Consider the following 20,061-nt stretch of genomic DNA (forward strand, 5'->3'; position numbering starts at 1 on the left):
CCAGGACATACACAGCAAAATTACTGCACCAGATCACTGCTAAATGGTAACAAGGCTGAAAGTATGCAAATGAAAATAACTAACAAAGTTGGTTATTGTTAGTTAACTCTCAAAATTTAGTGACTTATTTAATTAAAAATCTTGCATGTTAAAGGCCTTCCTGACATCAAAGCATTGTCTCAGAGACAACACACTATAGAAACATATATCTCAAGGTCCACAACTCCATCTATTAGGCAGAAAATTCATAGCTTACTCAAATAATCATTCATGGTTCAATTGATAACTGGATAAATTAAGCATTCAAATGATTAAATGCAAACAAAATCAAGCAGTATCAGTCTGAAATGTAAGACATTCTTCTTTGAGGGCCACCATTTCTGAGTAATGAGCAGTATCACAGACACGGTCTAGTTGGTCAAATTAATTCAGTTTCCTTTCATCATCTTCCTCTCTATCTTGAGACCGGTGCACACAGGTAACATCAACACATATAACAGAGCGTCTAATAACCTATTTTCAAATGACTCACATAACTCTAAGATGGCACCAATACCCAAAAAAAATTTTAAAAAAAGGAATCCTTACAGTGCAAAAGGAGTACATTTGGCCCATCGAGCCTGTACCAACAACAATCCCACACAGGGCCTACCCCTGCAACCCCAAGCATTTAACCTGTTAATCCCCCTGACACTAAGAGCAATTTAACGTGGCCAATCCACCCAGATCCCCAGTGCTGTGAGGCAGCATAATCACGCGCCACCTCTTGTATTTATATCATGGTTTTCATAACCAGAGGACACCCTAAAGGGCATTTTGTCAAGAAAGTATAATCCTTGGAAGGAGGGTGAGGCAAAGTCATGGATCTTCAAAAGGATCCCTATGGCACATGCCACAACCAGGCCATGCAGTGAAAGCTTTTAGGACAGAATCAATTGGGCATGGCAGGACTTCAAGTGGCCCAGAGGAAGGCAAGCCTTCCCCATTGCTGGTAAAATTGTGGTGAAGGGGCAGGCAGATGGGCAGCGAGCAAGACATCCATGGCATTATACAGCCACAGCCTCTACCCACCCACCGGCCCCCCACCCCTGTCCCACCTCCCTACAATTCCACTGCCGGCAGCGCTTGGAACAGAGGTTGAATCCATAACTTTGAGGCAAGACTGCTACCAATTGAGCCACAACTTAATTCACCATTTTTGAATAACAAATGTCCCTTGGGCTCGACTGCAGCCTAGAACATTCATGTGGATCTGGAGAGGTGGGAGGGAAGGCATGAGAGAGAGAGAGAGGCCTAGACCAGAGGAAGTAGAAAAGACGAGAAAAATAATTATGCATTGCGGGAGTATCGAACTTCCTCTGAACAAATCAAAGAACTTCTTAACAAACTATGTCACATGACAATCACACAGAAAAACATTAAGTTCCAGCTCCTGATGAGAAATTCCATACAGGAAAGAAAGGTATGATCTGATGTTCAGTACTCATCCCACTTTGAAGATTACAACACCCAGATTGTATTGAGAGAAACAGAGGGGGACTTAAGAAGCAACTGTGCAATGAGAGCACAGGAAAAACTATCCACCGTTTAAGCCACTGATTAAAGATTCTAAGCTAATGGTGTATTGGGGATACGATTTGTCTCAGACCATCATCCCTGAAAAGCCTTGTTCTAATTTTCAGGTTGTGGCCACTTGTTCTGGACAACCCACTGGGGAAATAAATTATTTTTACTTAACGCGACTGCATTCTTTTACCATCTTCAATAGCTCAGTTAGATCAATCCATAATCTTGATTACTCAAGGGAAAACTATCCTAGTCTATGCAACCTGTTCTTACAAACTACCAAAGAACAGTATAGCACAGTAACGGGCCCTTCGGCCCACCAAGCCTGCACCGATCATGTTGTCCTACCTAGACCAACTGCCTGCATCCCTCTATACCCTGCCTGTTCATGTGCCTATCCAGATAAGTCTTAAATGTTGCTAACACCTCACTTGGCAGTGTATTCCAGGCTCCTACCACCCTCTGTGTAAAAACTTTTCCTGAACATCTCTGCTGAACCTTTTCTCCCTTACCTTGAACATGTGCTCCTTGTGATTGTCATTTCTGCCCTTGGAAAAGTTTCCAACTGCCCACTTTATTTATGCCCCTCAATTTTATAAAGGTCACTCCTCAGCCTCCGTCTTTCCAGGAAGAACAATCTCTCTTCATATCTAATACCTTCCATGCCAAGCAACGTCTGGTAACTCTTTTCTGCACTTCCCCCATGGCTCCACATTCTTATGGTAGTGTAGTGACCAGAATTGGACACAGTATTCCAAAATGTGGCCTAACCAACGTTTTATCTAACTAACATAATTTGCCAACTTTTATACTTGATGCCCCAGCCAGTGCAGGCAAGCAGGCCATATATGTTTTCTTCACTACCTTTTCCACCCGTACTACCACTTTTAAGGATCTGTTGACCTGTGCTCCCAGGTCTGTCTGTGTGTCTATGCTTCTGATGGTTCTGCCATCCATTTTATAGCTCCCACCTGAATTGGACCTCACACTTGTAACCCTTATAACCCTTTCAGCTCCAATATCATTTTTGTAAATCTGCACTGCACGCCTTGCAAAGGCAATGTATTCCCCAAGGCATGAACCCCAGAATTAAATTTATATTCCAGGCACGATCGAACAAGGGCTTTATGAAACTGTAACAACATCCCACCCCTCTTGACATGAAACCCTAAATCATTTTCGTCCTTCCAGCTTCCTATCTTCCAACATGTATACATCCTAGTAAAACCCAGGAACTACAACGCATAGAATCCTACAGTGCAGAAGAGGCCAATCAGCCCATCGAGTCTGCACCCACTACAATCCCATCCAGGTCCTATCCCCATAACCCCATACATTTACCCTAGTTGGTTCCCCTGACATTAAGGGGGCAGTTCACCTAACCCGCACATCTTTGTGCTGTGGGAGGAAACCGGAGCACTTGGAGGAAACCCACACAGACACAGGGAGAACGTGCAAACTCCACACATACAGTGACCCAAGCTGGGAATTGAACCTGGGTCCCTAGCACTGCTTATAACCTCTGCCTATCAGGCAGAATGCTCAGCAATAGCATTCAGAGTAAATATGCTGCCGCATGATGATTTTAGTTTCATTTTTAGGAGGAAGGCCATGTCTAATGCGTGAGGCCTTTAGAAAAGGTTTTTTTTAAAAACGTGGCTTGGTTTACCTCAAGCAGGTTGTATCAAGGTTCGCACTTACCTTACTCCAGGTTACAGTTGGTTCAGGTTCACCCAAAGAACTGCAGGGAATCTGCACATCAGACCCAGCTGCCACGGTCAGATCAGCTGGGACATTCGTAATGACCAGTGTTACTGACGGTCCCAATAAGGAAAGAGAATAAAAGAATGTTGTTATGGTGATCCAAACAGAAGTAGTTAGGAACTTTACTGTGATATTTTCTTCCTGAAGTGACCCCACATCTGTGCCCCACAAGATAAAACAGCCAAAACATTCCAAACTTGTTCTGTAGATTGATTCCTATCTGGTTACATAGAACACAGAAACAGAACTTTACAGGACAGTACAGGCCCTTCGGCCCTCAATGTTGTGCTGAGCTGTGTCCAATCCCAAGATCAAGCTATCCCCTCTCTATAATTCTGGAGTGCTCCATGTGCCTATCCAATAACCGCTTGAAAATTCCTAAAGTGTCTGACTCCACTATCACAGCAGGCAGTCTATTCCACATCCCAACCACTCTGAGTGAAGAATCTACCTTGGACATTCCTACTGTATCTCCCACCATGAACCTTATAGTTATGCCCCCTAGTAACAGCTACATCCACCCGAGGAAATAGTCTCTGCACACCCACTCTATCTATCCCCCTCATCATCTTATAAACCTTTGCTAAGTCACCTCTCATCCTCCTCCGCTCCAAAGAGAAAAGCCCCAGCTCCCTCAACCTTTCCTCATAAAACCTACCCTCCAAACCAGGCAGCATCTTGGTAAATCTCTTCTGCACTCTTTCCAATGCTTCCACATCCATCTTATAATGAGGTGACCAGAACTGAACACAATATTCCAAATGTGGTCTCACCAACATCCGGTATAGTTGCAGCATAACCCCACATCTGTTCAACTGAAACCCCTGTTAATAAATGCTAACACACTATAAGCCTTCTTCACGAGTGGCAACCTTCAGAGATCTGTGGATACGAACCCCAAAATCTCTCTGTTCCTCCGTGTTCCTTAGAACCCTGCCGTTGACCCTGTAATCTTCATTCAAGTTTGTCCTACCAAAGTGAACCACCTCACACTTATAAGAGTTAAACTCCATCAGCCACTTTTCGGCCCAGCTCTGCATCCTATCAATGTCTCTTTGCAGCCTGCAAGAGCCCTTCACCTCATCCACTACGCCACCAATCTTGGTGTCGTCAGCAAATTTACTAACCCACCCTACAGCCCCTTCATCCAAGTCATTGATAAAAATCACAAAAAGCAGAGGACCCAGCACTGACCCCTGTGGTACACTGCTGGTAGCTGGCCCCCAGTCTGAAAATTTTCCCTCCACTACTATCCTCTGTCTTCTATGAGACAGCCAGTTACTTATCCAATTGGCCAAATTTCCTTCTATCCCACACCTCCTTATCTTCTTCATGAGCCTACCATGGGGAACCTTATCAAATGCCTTACTAAAATCCATGTATACGACATCAACTGCTGGTTGGCCTTGGTTCTATTGTATTCTTTGCCTCATGGCTTTTGCTGAGGTTGGAAATATACATATTGCAATTAACCAGAAATCACTGTTGTGGGACAGGTTGAATGGTCTTTTCCTGTCCATCACTGTTAGTATATTCTTTCTAATTCTATAGAGGACTAGGAATTCAGATTTCAATTCAAGAACCCATTTGACCCAAAATGTCTAAACTTAGCGCAACAACATTAAATGTAAAAGGAGCAAACACATGGGCCAACAAAACAGAGCAAACATCACTTTTCTTACTAAGTTAGCACTAAGATTTTCAAACAAAAATGGTTTAACAAAAAGTTCCTTTACAGTTAATAACAATAATTTGTGATTCATTTTGTAGCAGTGGATTTGAAGAGTACCTCGGCGTTGTACAGTTAGCTGGACTGCAACTCGAAGAGCACCAACAATGTTATCAGCTTGACATTCGTACTGTCCCTCGTCATGAAGGGCGACTCCGGAAATCCTCAGTGTCCCTGTGGATAGGACCGTAAGCCGCCTGTCCCCAGGAAGTGGACTGCCTATAAGCCAAAGAGGATTTCTGTTACGCTTCAAGAACTAAGCAGATTTCTGTGACCAGTGTGGCAATACTATTTGCACAAGATTTAAAAAAAAACACAACACTAAGTCAGCCCATTTGTTACTCAAAGAGACATATGTCAACAATATCAGCAACACATGGGTTTATGGAGTGTATGTGGTGACCCAAGCAATTTAGTCGAGGCCAATAATTCCCATACCCAAAGTGTGTAAACATACAAAACCAGTGGGTTCCTGTTATAAATGGTGTGGGGAGAGAAACAAAAGGATAACTGATGCCTCCTCTGGGATAATGATCTGTGGCTGAAAACAGACACACGTGCAAATTATCCCCTTCTGATCTTTGTCTGCTGGATGAAACGAAAGTGAACTCTGCACAAAAATGTCGAACCAGCGTTTCACAATTTGCAATTGACATCGCAAACTGGGGGGAGGGCAAGCAGCATTATTTCAATTATTTCAGGACAAAAGGAAAGCAACTGAGCCAAACGATAAAGACAGAACCAAAATATAACAATTAGATCTCAAAGCCCCCGTCATATTAAACACTCATTAGCTTACATGAACAGAAAACTAAATCCCTCAGTCAGCAAAATCAAATTCAAGATTTTCTGTTTAGCTAATAATAAGCACAACTCAGTACATTGGGCACAGGCTTTATTCTACACAGCAAGCAAACAAATGAGATCTGCCCACAATCCAACAGCTGACATCAGACACAATGATGAACTGACTTTGCTTTTGTTTGGACAGAGTTGCTGAGTCCAAATTCAAGCTTGACTTTAGATGGCAAGTTATCTTGGTGCATCATATTACCTCCTTTAGTCCACGCTATAGCTGGAGCAGGATTTCCCTCAGCCTCACAATGGAAATCCACAGCCTGGCCCTCAACAACAGTTTGATCTTGTGGCAGGACGGTAAATTGAGGTGGAGCTACAGATAAAAAGTGGCAGATTAAAAAAAAACACAACTTTAATACATACATACATACCATACCATACGTGACTAGAATGGAATGAAATAAATCAAATGTTAGAAAAGAATTTTAAAAAACCAAGGCAAACAATGCATTCTGAGAAAGATGGAATTGAAACCCAGGAAAGTTGTGTGGTGCGTACAGAACCTTGGATGAGCCAGACTTGCAGCACTATGAACAATTCTGGGTTCCATTTAATTACTAAGGATACAGATCATAAAATTCCGATAGTGCAGAAGGAGGTCATTCAGTCCATCAAGTCTGCACCGACCCACCAACAGGTAATCCTACCCAGTCCACCCACCGTAACCACTAATGTTCCTAACCTATACACCTTGGGACTCTAAGGGGCAATTTAGCATGACCAATTCACCTAATCTGCATATCTTTGGGCTGTGGGAGGAAACCGAAGCACCTGGAAACGCAGACACGGGAGAGAACATGTAAACTCCACACAGACAAGATAGTGACCCAAGACTGGAATCAAACACGGGTCCCTGGAGCTGTGAGGCAGCAGTGCTAACCACTATGCCACCAACTGCACTGGAGATCTATGGAGAAAGTGCAAAATGGATTTATTAGAACTATGCCACAACTAAGAGGTTATATGCTATAGAAAAAATTGAACAGGCTTTAGGGGCTTTTGACTGAGGAATGATCTGACAGAAATGTTTAAGGTAATGGAATGTTTCAATTAAGTAGGCACAGAGGACAATGTTTCCATTTGTTGATGAGATAAGAACTTGAAGGGATAAATATGTGATAGTCATCCATAAATCCAACATAGAGAATTCAGGAGACACACCTTTGCACAAAGTGGTTAGAATGGGACAATTCGTTACAAGGACCAGTTGGGGTGAATATCACAGGTGTGTTTAAAGAGAAACTAGATAAACACATGAGGGAGGAAAGGATAAAAGGATATGTTGGTGAGGTTAGATGAAGGAGGCTAGAACACCTGTGTTGCCTGTTGAGTGGAATGGGTTGTTCTGCTGCTGTGAAAACGATGGCTGGGATTTTCTGCTCCTGTTCATGTAAAATGGGTTCAGCAATGGGAGCAGAATATATCATCAGGAGAACTGGAAGGTCACGTTTAACATTGGCGTAAATGAGTGTGATGTGATAATCACTTCTCCCCATCAGTGACAGGGTGTTTATTATTATTCATTATAATAAATTACCATTTCAATATCAGGCCCCTACATCAGAAACATTCTCCCCCACCTGTCACAAAATCCATCCATGGTGGCATGACTGCAAAAATTACAACTTCACCCAAGGCTTGCAACTGGCAAGCAGATCTCAGGTGACTGAGGCGCTCACGAGGGAGGGGGTCATATCTGGGGGAAGTGCCCAGGATGAAATGCTTTGTTTGCCTCTGCACTGGAGCAGCTTTTAAAAATGGTGTCGCAATGGAGCAGCTTTTAAAAATGGTGTCGCAATCCTTTGCTGTCTAAGTTGCAGATGGGGCGGGTAAATCGGATGCGATACATTATGGGACCTGATCCTTGAAGGTTTTACTTTCAACCTCCCCCCCCACCCAAAGTATTGCACCACGTGGTGGAGAAAGCCACCATTGCTGTAAGCTTCAACACTGCTTTTCCTGTCCATCACTGACCTTTGCCAATTTGCAGGGACCTCTCGCCCTCTGTAACTACATACAAATGTAACACGGCTCAGATGGATCTAAATACATCCTAACTTGATAAATACCTGCTCTCTAAACGGTAGAATGGCACTTCTGTCACACACCTTTAATTATGATGAATGCATTTGCTTGAATGGAGTCCTGATTGTTGTTTGCATGACAGGTATATTGCCCACCATCCTCTGGTACCACGTTCTGTATATAGAGTCCTCCTGAGGAAGTTATGGTATAACGAGGATCCAGGGGTAAAGGAGACCCATCACTTCTTGTCCAAGTGATCCGGGGCTGAGGGTTTCCTGTTGCACTACATTCCAAAGTAACACTTTCACCGACCAATACTTCTGTGTTTTGCGGCTGAATTACAAAAGCAGGCAGAGCTATTTAAGAGAGAAGAAAAAAAGACCATCAAATTCATTTAAAACAGACTAACGAACTTCATTCTAAGTCAATACTTTGTACAATCGAATCAACATGTACATCCTGAGCTTAGAAAGCTCATGATTCCAAATAAACTTTCTGGTTGTATCACAGTTTAGTATGGCTCCTGCTCTGCCCAAGACTGCAAGAAACTACAAAAGGTCGTGAATGTAGTCCAATCCATCATGCAAACCAGCCTCCCATCCATTGACTGTCTACACTTCCCGATGCCTTGGCAAAGCAGCCAGCAAAATTAAGGATCCCACGCATCCCAGACATTGTCTCTTCCACCTTCTTCCTTTGGGATTAAGATACAAAAATCTGAGGTCACGTACCAAACAACTCAAGAATAGCTTCCTCTCTGCTGCTGTCAGACTTTTGAATGAACTTACTTGCATTAAGTTGATTTTTCTCTACACCCTAGCTACGATTGTAACACTCATTTCCTTCTCTATGAATGGTGTGTTTTGTCTGTATAGCACGCAAGAAACAATACTTTTCGTTGTATGTTAATACATGTGACAATAATAAATGAAATCAAACCTGTTGGACTTTAACGTGGTGTTGTGAGACTTCTTACTGTGGCCAGCCCAGCCAGCATTGCCACATAATTGTAAAGGAGAATAGTAAGTAAAAGACTAGCAGTTTAAATTTAAATAAGGGCAACTGCGTGGGCATGAAAGCTGAGCTAGCTGATATGAACTGGAGTACGAAGCTCAAGGGGAGATGAATAGATGAGCAGTGGCAGACATTTAAGGGGATATTTCAGAATACTCAGTAAGCATATTCCTACTAAAAAGAAAATTTCTAAGAGGAGGACCTATCATCTATAGTTACAAAGAACAATACAGCACAGGAAACAGGCCTTTCGGCCCTCCAAGCATGTGCCGCTCATGCGTCCAACCAGACCATTCGTTTGTATCCCTCCATTCCCAGTCTTTTCATGTGGCTATCCAGATAAGTCTTAAATGATCCCAGCGTGTCCGCCTCTACCACCTTGCTTGGCAGTGCATTCCAGGCCCCCTCCACCCTCTGTGTAAAATACGTCCCTCTGACATCTGTGTTAAACCTTGCCCCCCTCACCTTGAACCTGTGACCCCTTGTGTTCGTCACCTCCGACCTGGGAAAGAGTTTCCACTGTTGATCCTATCTACGCCCTTCATAATTTTATACACCTCTATTAGGTCGCCCCTCATCCTCCATCTTTCCAGGGAGAACAACCCCAGTTTACCCAATCTCTCCTCATAGCTAAGACCCTCCATACCAAGCAACATCCTGGTAAATCTTTTCTGCACTCTCTCCAAAGCCTCCATTTCCTTCTGGTAAACCAAAGTTAAGGAAAGCATTAAACTTAAGGAAAAAGCATTTAATTGCAGAAAGGTAAGTAGCAGGGCAAGTGATTGGTTGGAATATAAAGAATGGCAGAGAATAACTAAAAAGTTAAATCAGAAGAAGGAAATTAGAGTACGAAAGGAAGATGGCTAGGAATGTAAAAACAGATAGCAAGAGTTTCTACAGGCATTTAAAGTGTGTGTTGGTTCTCTAGAATGTGAGAATGGGGAGCCCATCGATAGGTAACTACAGGCCAGTTAGCTTAACTTCTGTAGTAGGGAAAATGCTTGAATTTGTCATCAAGGAAGAAATAGCGAGACATCTGGATATAAATTGTCCCATTGGTAAAACGCAACATGGATTCATGAAGGGAAGGCCATATTTGACTAATTTGGTAGAATTCTTGGAGTACATTACATGTGCAGGGGACAGCAGGGAACCTATGGATGTGATGTATCCGGATTTCCAGAAGGCATTTGATAAGGTGCCGCACCAAAAAATGCTACATAAGATAAAAGGTGCATGGTGTTATGGATAATGTATTAGCACAGGTAGAGGATTGGTTAACTAACAGAAAGCAAAGAGTGGAGGGTAAATGGGCGTTTTTCTGGTTGGCAATCAGTGACTAGTGGTGTGCCTCAGAGCTCAGTCTTGGGACCGCAATTGTTTACGATTTACATAGATGATTTGGAGTTGGGGACCAAGTGTAGTGTGTCAGAATTTGCAGATGACACTAAGATGGGAGGCAGAATGAAGTGTGCAGAGGATGCTGGAAGTCTGCAAAGGGATAATAGTCTAAGTGAGTGGGCGAGGGTCTGGCAGATGGAGTACAATGTTGGTAAATGTGAGGTCATCCATTTTTGGTAGGAATAACAGCAAAATGGATTATTTAAATGGTAAAAAATTGCAGCATGCTGCTGTGCAGAGGGACCTGGGTGTCCTTGTGCAGGAATCACAAGGAGTTAGTTTGCAGGTGGAGCAGGTAGTTAAGAAGGCGAATGGAATTTTGTCCTTCATTGCTAGAGGGATGGAGCTAAAAAAAACAGTGAGATTATGTTGTAGCTGTATAAGGAGCTAGTGGGGCCACACCTGAAGTACTGTGTACAGTTTTGGTCTCCTTACTTGAGAAAGGATATACTGGCACTGGAGAGGGTGCAGAGGAAATTCACTAGGTTGATTCCAGAGTTGAAAGGAGGAGAGACTGAGTAAACCGGGGCTATACTTGGTTGAGGATGAGGACTGAGTTGAGGATGAACTTCTTCAAACAAAGGGTTGTGAATCTGTGGAATTCTCTGCCCAGTGAAGCAGTTGAGGCTACCTCATTGAATGTTTTTAAGGCAAAGATAGATAAGTTTTTGAACAGTAAAGGAATTAAGGGTTATGGTGAGCAGGCGGGCAAGTGGAGCTGAGTCCACAAAAGGCTCAGCCATGACCTTACTGCATGGCAAAGCAGGCTCAAAGGACCAGATGGCCTATTCCTGCTCCTTTTTTTTAACGTTCTTATAAAGAAATGACATAAGTATACAAATATTTTGCCTCTATTTTACAAAAGACATTCCAGTCATAGCTGTAAACCAGTAGGTGAAAGGGGCAGAGGAACTTGATGAAGTTATAATTACCAGGGAAGCCTTACCAAGTAAACTGATGAAGCTATGGATGGACAAGTCTCAGGGTGGGGACACCTTTCTTTATAATAAGTTAGCTGTCTCCACAGGGATCCTGACATCTTGCACAACTGTGTGTAATTTCTGAAAACTTGCACACAGTATGATGTACTGTGAATCTTTGAGCTTCCAAAACAAATTTCATCATATATAAAATAATTCTATACAGTCTACTGAATGGAAACTTAAAGTCCCAAAACTTCAATGTTGCTCCCAATGTAGAGCGTTGAAGAGCGCGTAGCTTTTAGAATTAGGCATATAGGTGAAGCTGTCTAACTTTTTAATGCGACCGATATGAACTCTTTGCTCAGAAACTCCCACAAATTCAGTATCCAATGCAAGGAAAAGCAGATCTATCACCTTACTCTGGCTTTATGAATGGTGGCTCCACTATACCCACAAAGACCGACAGCTTCAATGCTACTTGTATTGAGGGTCAGTAGGCTCTGAACAGAAACCCCAAAGGAAAGTTTTCATGATTAAGAAGTTATGCTGGCTAAAGCATTTTAGACAAAGGAGAATTGTCAACTATCACGTACAACACAGTTCATGGGATCTGATTTTCCACAGAAGATAAATAGGCTTTGAAGCAGGCACTTCAGTTATCAATGGCAAGGACTCTACCTATCTACTAGTACCAGTTCAAACTACTGACCGAGTCGAGAGAAAACACTTCAAATTCACCTAGCTGCTTATCTGGTTAATGCTTCCAGGCTTCAGGTCTCAAGTCTCGCTGCTTGCAACTCCCACTATTGGATCATTCCTTTTTGTAACGTGCAAGAAAAGCACCTTTTCCCTCACTGCATTGAATTCCTATAGTTAAGCACTAAGTCTCACTGCACTCAGTCTCGAGATGCATCTTTGTGTGACTTGCTTTGTGCATCTACCAAGCCTCCTGTACGTACACCAGCTCAAATTCCAGTGAATTGAGTCAGAAATTGCTGGATAGGGAACCAGTTCTAACTAAATAGTGAGTTGGCTTACCATTAGGGCTATGAAACTACAATTCACTATTAGTTAAGTTAAATGCTAAATGCAAACTTGACTAGATTTTAGAAAGTGATCAGCCCTTAAGACTCCTTCACTTTGTAAAATCTTAAGAATTAAGCATCCAGGTCTTGCTGCATTCAGTCTCCTGCTACACCTTTGTGTGACTTACTTTCAACTCTGTCAAGATACAACTGATTGGGGGTAAGTGCAGAGGTCACTCATGCATGATTACATATAAAATTCTTTGTGAGAGGGAAAAGGCTTTAAATGATTTCCAACACAGCCTACTCATGCCAAATTTTAGACCCAGCTGCTTGTTGAAAAGTTGCATCTGCTGCAAAAAAAAATTTTCAACAGTCAATCAAGACTGAACTGTTCCCTGGAATTGAATAAACATCTGTGCCACAAAGCTTTGTGACTGCATGACTACGTAGTTTGGGGATTTCACAGGAGAAATTTTGTTGTCATATACAAGCTGTGGTTTTTGTCAACGTGCATTATGGCCTATGGCTCGGCTGGAGGCGCATATCAAGGCCCTTTTGACTGGGTGAACAGATAGTAATTGAGTAAAGAGCAAAAAGGAGACGATAGTGAAGAAAAACACAAGTTTTTTTCTCCCTTGCCCACACCAGTGCCATTCCCACCATCCCAATACACACATATCATCCAATGGCAGGATTTAAAACAAGAAGGTTCACCTGGTATCTCAAAGTACCGAAGAATAACTTCAGGAGTTTTCACCTCCCCTGCTACATTTTTGGCCATGCATTGGTAGACACCTTGATCATCCTCTTGAGTATTCTGAATCATTAAAGTGCCATCATCCAGCAGGTTTAAGCGTGGGTTGTACTTCATATCTAACGCATTGCTGTAAGGGGGCAAAAGCATCCATCACCTAGTAATTGTAAATTTAAATAAAACTTTTAACAGTGGAATTTAAAGGACTTTAATTACTTTGGTGAAAAAAAACACAAGAGATGTGAAAGAGGCGAGAACTCGGCCTCTGTTATTAGTTGCCACTGGTTACAGTATACACGGTACCTGCATCTGAAGACTCAAACGTTAACTCTACTTCTCTCTCTCCACAGATGCTGTCAAATTTACTGAGCTTTTCCAGCACACTTTGTTTTTATTACACATGGTATTGATTCAAAAACTCCTTTGTGACTATATCTATACAAGCGCACTGGCTGATAACCATCATTACATTGAGTTATCCACAATTAACAAGCTCAGGAATCACCACAATAATGTTTCAACAGCAACTATCAAAGGAAAGCAATTTATTCAATTACTTTCCATTCATTTTAATTAGTGACATTTCCTTTCTGGGTAAAATTTGAGGGATGGTAATCCACATTCAAAACATCAGGTTAAAGATTGGTGCAGTGCAAAATGACTTCAAATATGTAAGCAATGGATTAAACAGATCAGTGGGATTGAAATAATTAAAACACATTTGGCTGAATAACTGCCACATAGACAAACACAAAATTTCATTTGTTTGTGATTTCCTATTTGTGCCAGTAAGTTCCATGTGTAAAAAGAGGAACTAAGTCTCAGCATTTGTATTTGCCACAGGATGGTGTAACAGGATATCTGCATCTTGGGTGAAATAAAGTTCCATGACTTTTCCGTAATCCAACTGAGTTATTTAAATGACCATTTATTCTTCCAAATACATCACAGGCTCTGGAATTTGCAACTTGACACAAGCACTGGGGCCTTGCCTTGTGCGTCAGTTATCAAATAACCTCAACTTCTCACAGGACTACCTTGTTTTGCAAATATGCTGTGTTCCATTAAAATGCTCCTGAGGTTACCAATCTGTTTAGTTGCATTGGATTCATGACAGAAGAACCACAGCAAATGATTACAGAGCGACGAGGAAGTAGATGCTAAAAAACGTTGGAAAAGGTTGGGCTTCATTTTTGTTCATTGAAAAGAGTTAGCCAAAATACAGGGGAACTTGCACTTTGAAAAGTGTCAAGGAATCTGTTACAGATTGTGCCTTGATTAACATTGGATTTGAAAGATTGTTGCCTCTCGTAATGTAGAAATCCCTCAGTGCTGAACTGAACTGCAGGATACACGCTGAAATCTGTAGAGCTAAACCCACAGATTTCAAGAGTGGCATCAACTGAACAAAGTTGGCACTCATTTGTTTGAGATCAATTCTTCTGTTCGAAAGAGGACTGGACACAAGTGTTCCCATTAATAACTGCAGCACGTCTGGTTTATTTAAGCAGAGGTATATCTTATTTGATATAGCAAAAAACACAAAATTCTAAACTTTTGCCAAGATGGTAGCTGAATTTCATTTGTACCATTCATTCCCTGGTCCTTCATTTTAATCTAAGCCCTTTACTGAATTTCAGCATAGATTTAATTTCTGGTGCATGGACAAGAGTTTGAACTGCAATGCCAATCAAATGAAATGCATCAAGACTGACGTTGGTGCCTTGTATGAAAATAACCTATTTTCACCCTCCACCACATGGGGCAAGAAGAATACTTAGTTGTTTATCAAAAAGCACCATATTTCAAGTGATTTTCCCCATCATAAGTGATAGCCATTGTCACTAAATTATCAATGACACCCAACAAAGTAGAACAGCTATTGCTATTCTGCCAGGCTTCATGAAGTAACTGTGAGAACATTAGAGAGTTGAGCCAAGCCAAACTTGGGAACTTTACCTCGAATCACAGTGCACGAGTGGGTTTATGACTGAGCTACTTGTACACCATCATTTCAGACTTTCATTTTAATAACCATGTAAACAAAAAATATTGTGCATCAACTTACTTGTTGCGCAGCCATATTATTTCAGGTTTTGGATTACCCTCAGCTCTGCAGGTAAAGTACACAGTGTTCCCAGATGTTACGTCTGCATCCTGTGGCTGTGTTGTAATTCGTGGTTTCTCTATGCAAATTGAGAACAAATTTTAAAATAGATTCCAATATCAACAAGGGAAAAAGATCATTTTGCACATTCACATTTATTTTAACATAGCTTACTTCTGATCTAAGCTCGTCATCCAATATTAAATTATTGGCAAAAAAAACTGTTCACCAAATGAAAAAAAGCCAACAACAAAACAAAAATCAGATCCTATAAATTTAAAGACAGAGAATGCATTCGCGGACCACTGTAAAATTCCAGCACTGTTAAAAGATTCAAGGATTTCAGTTCTATCAACTTTTCCCAATCTTAATTAAAACAAAATGGCAGAGGCTAAAATTAAAGCAGTTTCAAGCTCCAAGAAACAATCCATTTGATGTTCAGGATAACACTGAAATCTCTCAACCAATCTTTGTGCCTTCAGTACAACAATTAAAATGTAGGGACATGGTGCAGCATATGGGAGAACAGATGTGTTATGTCAAAAGTACAGTGGAATATGGTCTGTGTCCATGATTCTCAGTAACAAGGATTTGAAATCTTGTTCGCCTTATTGCAGGGCAACTCAAAGGTCAATACTTCACTGCAGAGAAGCTGAATTCAGGAGAAATCCAACAATTAAAAAGGAGTTTTTACATAGAGAAACTTTAGGAACTCTGGCTGTTCCCCACCCCACCATCATGGGAATTGGAGCCGGTGAAGGACAGATCATGGAAAGGTCTGTTGATGTCGCACAGGACTTTATGATTTCTGGATAAGCGAGACTGTAAAATCCCACCCACTGCCCGTCATGCTGGACAGTCAACTCTCAATCTCCCTCATGTCAAACCTCCAATTTCCCTCCACCATCCCCCCGCCACTCCAATCTCTCCTAAGTCTTCCCAATAAACTGCAGTCACCCACCTGGTCTCCCCCAACTAGGACCCCGGTAACCTTTCAGCATTACCCCAGTCTCCCGAGTCAGAGGCTGATCACTCCCAATCAGAGCCATACCCCAAGTCCCTCAATACGTTGAGCCACTCTGCAATCGCCGCACTCATCTCTGAGCTCCCAGAGGTGTGCTCCTCCTCCAGGAAAAACACCCTAAGGCGCTTCACAGAGCTTTTGTACGCTGAGCGATCCAGACAAGGGTGATCAGCTGCTTACTTGTAACAAGTTTGTAAAACATAATACTTAATGAGTCAGGAGCTCAGACTAAAACATGCCATTCACCCTCTAACATTGTTCTGATCCTGCTCCTTTCTCTTCAAGCACCAGAATAGCATGGACTTTCAGGTCCCTGGGGTCCTATCCACTGCAACTCCTTCCCTCAATTTCTCTTCTTTTTAAAGCTCCTGGCTGGGATTTTCCTTTCCTGTCAGCTTCAGACGGATTGAGGAACAGAGGAGCAGAAAATAGCGAGAGATGGTCAAAGTTACATTTTATGTCAGCATGAAATCTTGCTGCGATTCCCCCCTCCCTCCCATTTACAAATCATAAGTAGCTTTAAAAGGCATGCACCTGGCAAGTACTCCTCTGATGGGAGCTCAGAGATGAGCTCAGCAATGGCAGAACGGCTTCATGTATTAAGTGAACTAACTTGGGGTAGTGGCACTGACTGGGAGCCATCAACTTTGACTCAGGGGAGACTGGGTGACACTGAAAGGTTACCCGGGGCTTAATCAAAGGATACTGGGGTCCTAGTTGGAGGGAGATGAGGTGGGTGACTGCAGTTTATATGGGAGACTCAGGAGAGATGAGACTGGGAGGGGGGTGGGGGAAGAGATTGGGGGTTTGGCTCGGGTTGACTGAGGGGGAGGGGTGAATTGGGGAAGACTCTGGGGGAAGACTCTGGGGGAGGGGGAGATTGTCAAGCATGAAAGACAGTAGGCAGGATTTTACACACAGTCTCAGTAACCATAAAATCCCACCCAAGGTCAATAGATCTTTCCATGGTCCACCCCTCACCCACTCCGATTCCTGTGACGGGTGTGACAGTAAAATTCCAGCTGGTGTTCCTGAAGTTGCCTTCTGCTGCTTCTTAGCGGGGCCTCATGGAGAAGGGAAGCCTGAGGGAGAACGGTGGACGGATGGGCACTCATCACAGACTGATGGTTCCACTGGAAGGGAGGGTGGGAAGAGGTATCTGGAGGTGGACAAGAGCAAAGATATCAGTAATCATTACTCCATTGCAGCTGGGGCCATTCAGCTGTAACTCAATTTACTCAAACTGAGTTCCTCAAGTCTGGCCCCAGGGTGAGCACTGGCTGATCCTCCTCCTTGTGGGTGCCTGATGGCCCCTGACCTCCTCCTCGGAACACAAAGGCAACTGGAGTGACCTTGAGAAGCCCCATCATTCTCTGGCATTGATATTGATGGAAATCAGCAAGTGTCTACACCATGTCCTGTTGCACTGCAAGAAAACAACCTTGGCCCAAGGAGAGATTTCTTGGTACTCATCAAATCTTGGCAGTTTGTGTAGCTGGTATGGTCTGCTGATTGCAATGCCGAGGTGGACAAACTGAAGCTGCCTCATCAGCAATATGGTGTGGAACTTACGAATGAAAGTTTTCCACACTACACGTTGCACGATATGGTGGGAACAGCCACGATTGCCGTCGGTCGACTTGATGCTGCTTTCCCTTTGCTGACCTCTGGAAAAATTTCACCTCATCTTTTTTCACCAAGCTTTTGGACACCCCTCCTAATCTTGCCCTTCCTGACTCAATAACCATTCTCCTCATGCTTACCTGTAACGTGTCTTTGAAAGTTTCTACAGTAAAGATGGTAAATGAATTCAAGTTGAACAAGTATCTATAGTACAGCTTCAATACCGGTGAAGTTAGACTTGCTGTTAAGTGACTGCTTTACATAACTCTGACTATGACAAACACAGCCAGCCTTTCTCAAGAAGCCCCTTATTGGAGGGAGCTTGGCAGCAACATATTCAAGTATTAAAAAATAGACAAAAACGTTCAAAAGGGAAATCAATCCTACACTAATGACCAATAACTTAATACCTGGATAGCAATGTGATCTATAATGGGTTTGCCCAAGCTGAAACTCACCACAGTTAAATTCTTCTGGTGTAACTGTGGCAACGGACCTTCCCTGTAGCCTTTTGGGATACTCACAGGTAGCTGCTGCTTGTGTGTTACCAGATTCAGCATACTGCTGCAGCATCTCAGCCAACCACATAAGATCACAGTTACAATTCAGGCTATTTGAGTCCAATCTCCTATTAAAAAGAAGTAGCTTCCAGTGAAGACAAGCTGATATTTTAAATGCATTTCTTTGCCTATATTACTTAATAGATGAGTTCTTGAAAATTATTTGTAAGCAAAACTTAGATATTTGCACAATAAGGTCTATGAAGCCTTCAATATTAAAGTAACTTTGCACGATTGCAAAACAAATTGGAATTTCAGAATTATTTAAATCATTGACGTCTAAGTCAAATCAAAACCATATCAAAAAATTACTCCCCGATATCTGTGAAACACTCCAATATAGGGTACTTGAATACTGACTGCATTATTTACAGTTACCAGTTAAATGCATTGGGGTAGTTTTATTGTTCCTGATTGCATGGCTGCAATGAATGCAGGAAACCAGGATGGGGAAGATCACAGGCACGTAAAGGAACCCATCTAATGTTTCATCCACTTAGTCTAACGTATAGAATAACTGTGGGACCTCTCTTATGGATGTGCATTGTGTATAATCTGATTTTTCACTTTACGCTGTGCTTCAAGAAGTTTTATGCTTCTAGGATGGCACAGTGGTTAGCACTGTGCGTCACAGTGCCAGGGACCTGGGTTCGATTCCCAGCTTGGGTCACTGTGTGTGTGGCGCTTGCACATTCTCCCTGTGTCTGCAAGGGTTTCCTCCCACAGTCCAAAGTTGTGCCGGTCATACTAAATTGACCCTAGCTTTGGGGGAGGGGGTGGATTAGCACGGTAAATATATGGGGTTAGGGATAGCATGGGACTGTTGTCAGTGCAAGCTTGATGGGCTGAATGGCCTCCTTCAGTACCTCAAGGATTCTATGATTCAGACACAGGAAACTCTGCCCCAGTTGTCTCTTCACCTGGTAAAACAACCGAATTTACACTCTACCCTTATGTATGCCATTAGCATTGACCAAATGTAAAGCTTCCTTATGCTGTACTGCTCCATTAATTACCATTCCTCCCTTTCCCACCATCTCATAAAGAAAGCTAGTTTCTCCTACTTACAGTCTTTTCATGGACTCTAACTGACTGAATGTTCTTGGTAAAATCTGCGACAATCTATTGTTGTGCAAAAAACTGTAAGAGAAAATAAAATAGCCAAATATCATTTTTCTGTGGATCTATTGCATTAAAAACATTTACTCGTTTTAAATGAATGAATCTGCTAGTTAGCAGTAATGGGTCAAGCCATAACCATTCAGAAATTCAACTTCCTGTTTCTGATTTTAAAATTCAAGTAAATAAACAATGAAAAAGAACAGGTGAAATAACTTGTGCCCAAATACTTGTTTCATGGGCCAAACATGGAATGGAATTTTGATAAAGCATTTTTGTTGATATAAATAAGTTCACAGTTTTAAAATCCTTTGAATTATTAAGGAGACTTTTCCATGTACACAATTTGCTGCATCCTCACAAGTGGTAACATGCCGATTCCGCCTAACTTAGCCTTTAGCTCATTTTAAATATAATATTGGTACTCATATTGAAGGGTAATATTATACGTAATCAGTGGGTGTTTCTCTGAGAATAATAAAGTGTAGGTTAGAGATCATTCAGTCCATTATGTCCATACCAGATGTAGGAAACTGATCAATATTTTCCAACCAAAACACTTAAAA

The 20,061-nt window shown here is 42.1% G+C and overlaps 1 protein-coding gene across 7 annotated transcripts in view; it reads right to left on the reverse strand.

Annotated features, from left to right (window-relative positions):
• pxdn (peroxidasin) overlaps window positions 1-20,061 on the reverse strand; it is a 235,530-nt gene that overhangs the window by 48,146 nt on the left and 167,323 nt on the right. For 4 of the 7 annotated variants that reach the window (XR_013886990.1, XM_080192072.1, XM_080192071.1 and 1 more), the window contains 8 exons: window positions 19,445-19,516; window positions 18,275-18,444; window positions 15,131-15,248; window positions 13,023-13,192; window positions 8,026-8,298; window positions 6,114-6,230; window positions 5,120-5,278; window positions 3,268-3,380 (listed from right to left, as the gene is read on the reverse strand). Coding sequence is in view for 6 of the 7 variants with exons in the window: in XM_080192072.1 (XP_080048198.1) it covers window positions 3,268-3,380; window positions 5,120-5,278; window positions 6,114-6,230; window positions 8,026-8,298; window positions 13,023-13,192; window positions 15,131-15,248; window positions 18,275-18,444; window positions 19,445-19,516 (1,192 nt within the window). In the remaining variant the exon portion in view is untranslated. The remainder of the gene's footprint in view (window positions 1-3,267; window positions 3,381-5,119; window positions 5,279-6,113; window positions 6,231-8,025; window positions 8,299-13,022; window positions 13,193-15,130; window positions 15,249-18,274; window positions 18,445-19,444; window positions 19,517-20,061) is intronic. The other 3 variants (XM_080192074.1, XM_080192073.1, XM_080192076.1) reach the window with 1 other exon arrangement.

Source organism: Carcharhinus amblyrhynchos, chromosome 7 (genome assembly GCF_965287045.1).
Source record: "Carcharhinus amblyrhynchos chromosome 7, sCarAmb.v2.hapA, whole genome shotgun sequence".
Lineage (NCBI taxonomy): Eukaryota > Metazoa > Chordata > Chondrichthyes > Carcharhiniformes > Carcharhinidae > Carcharhinus > Carcharhinus amblyrhynchos.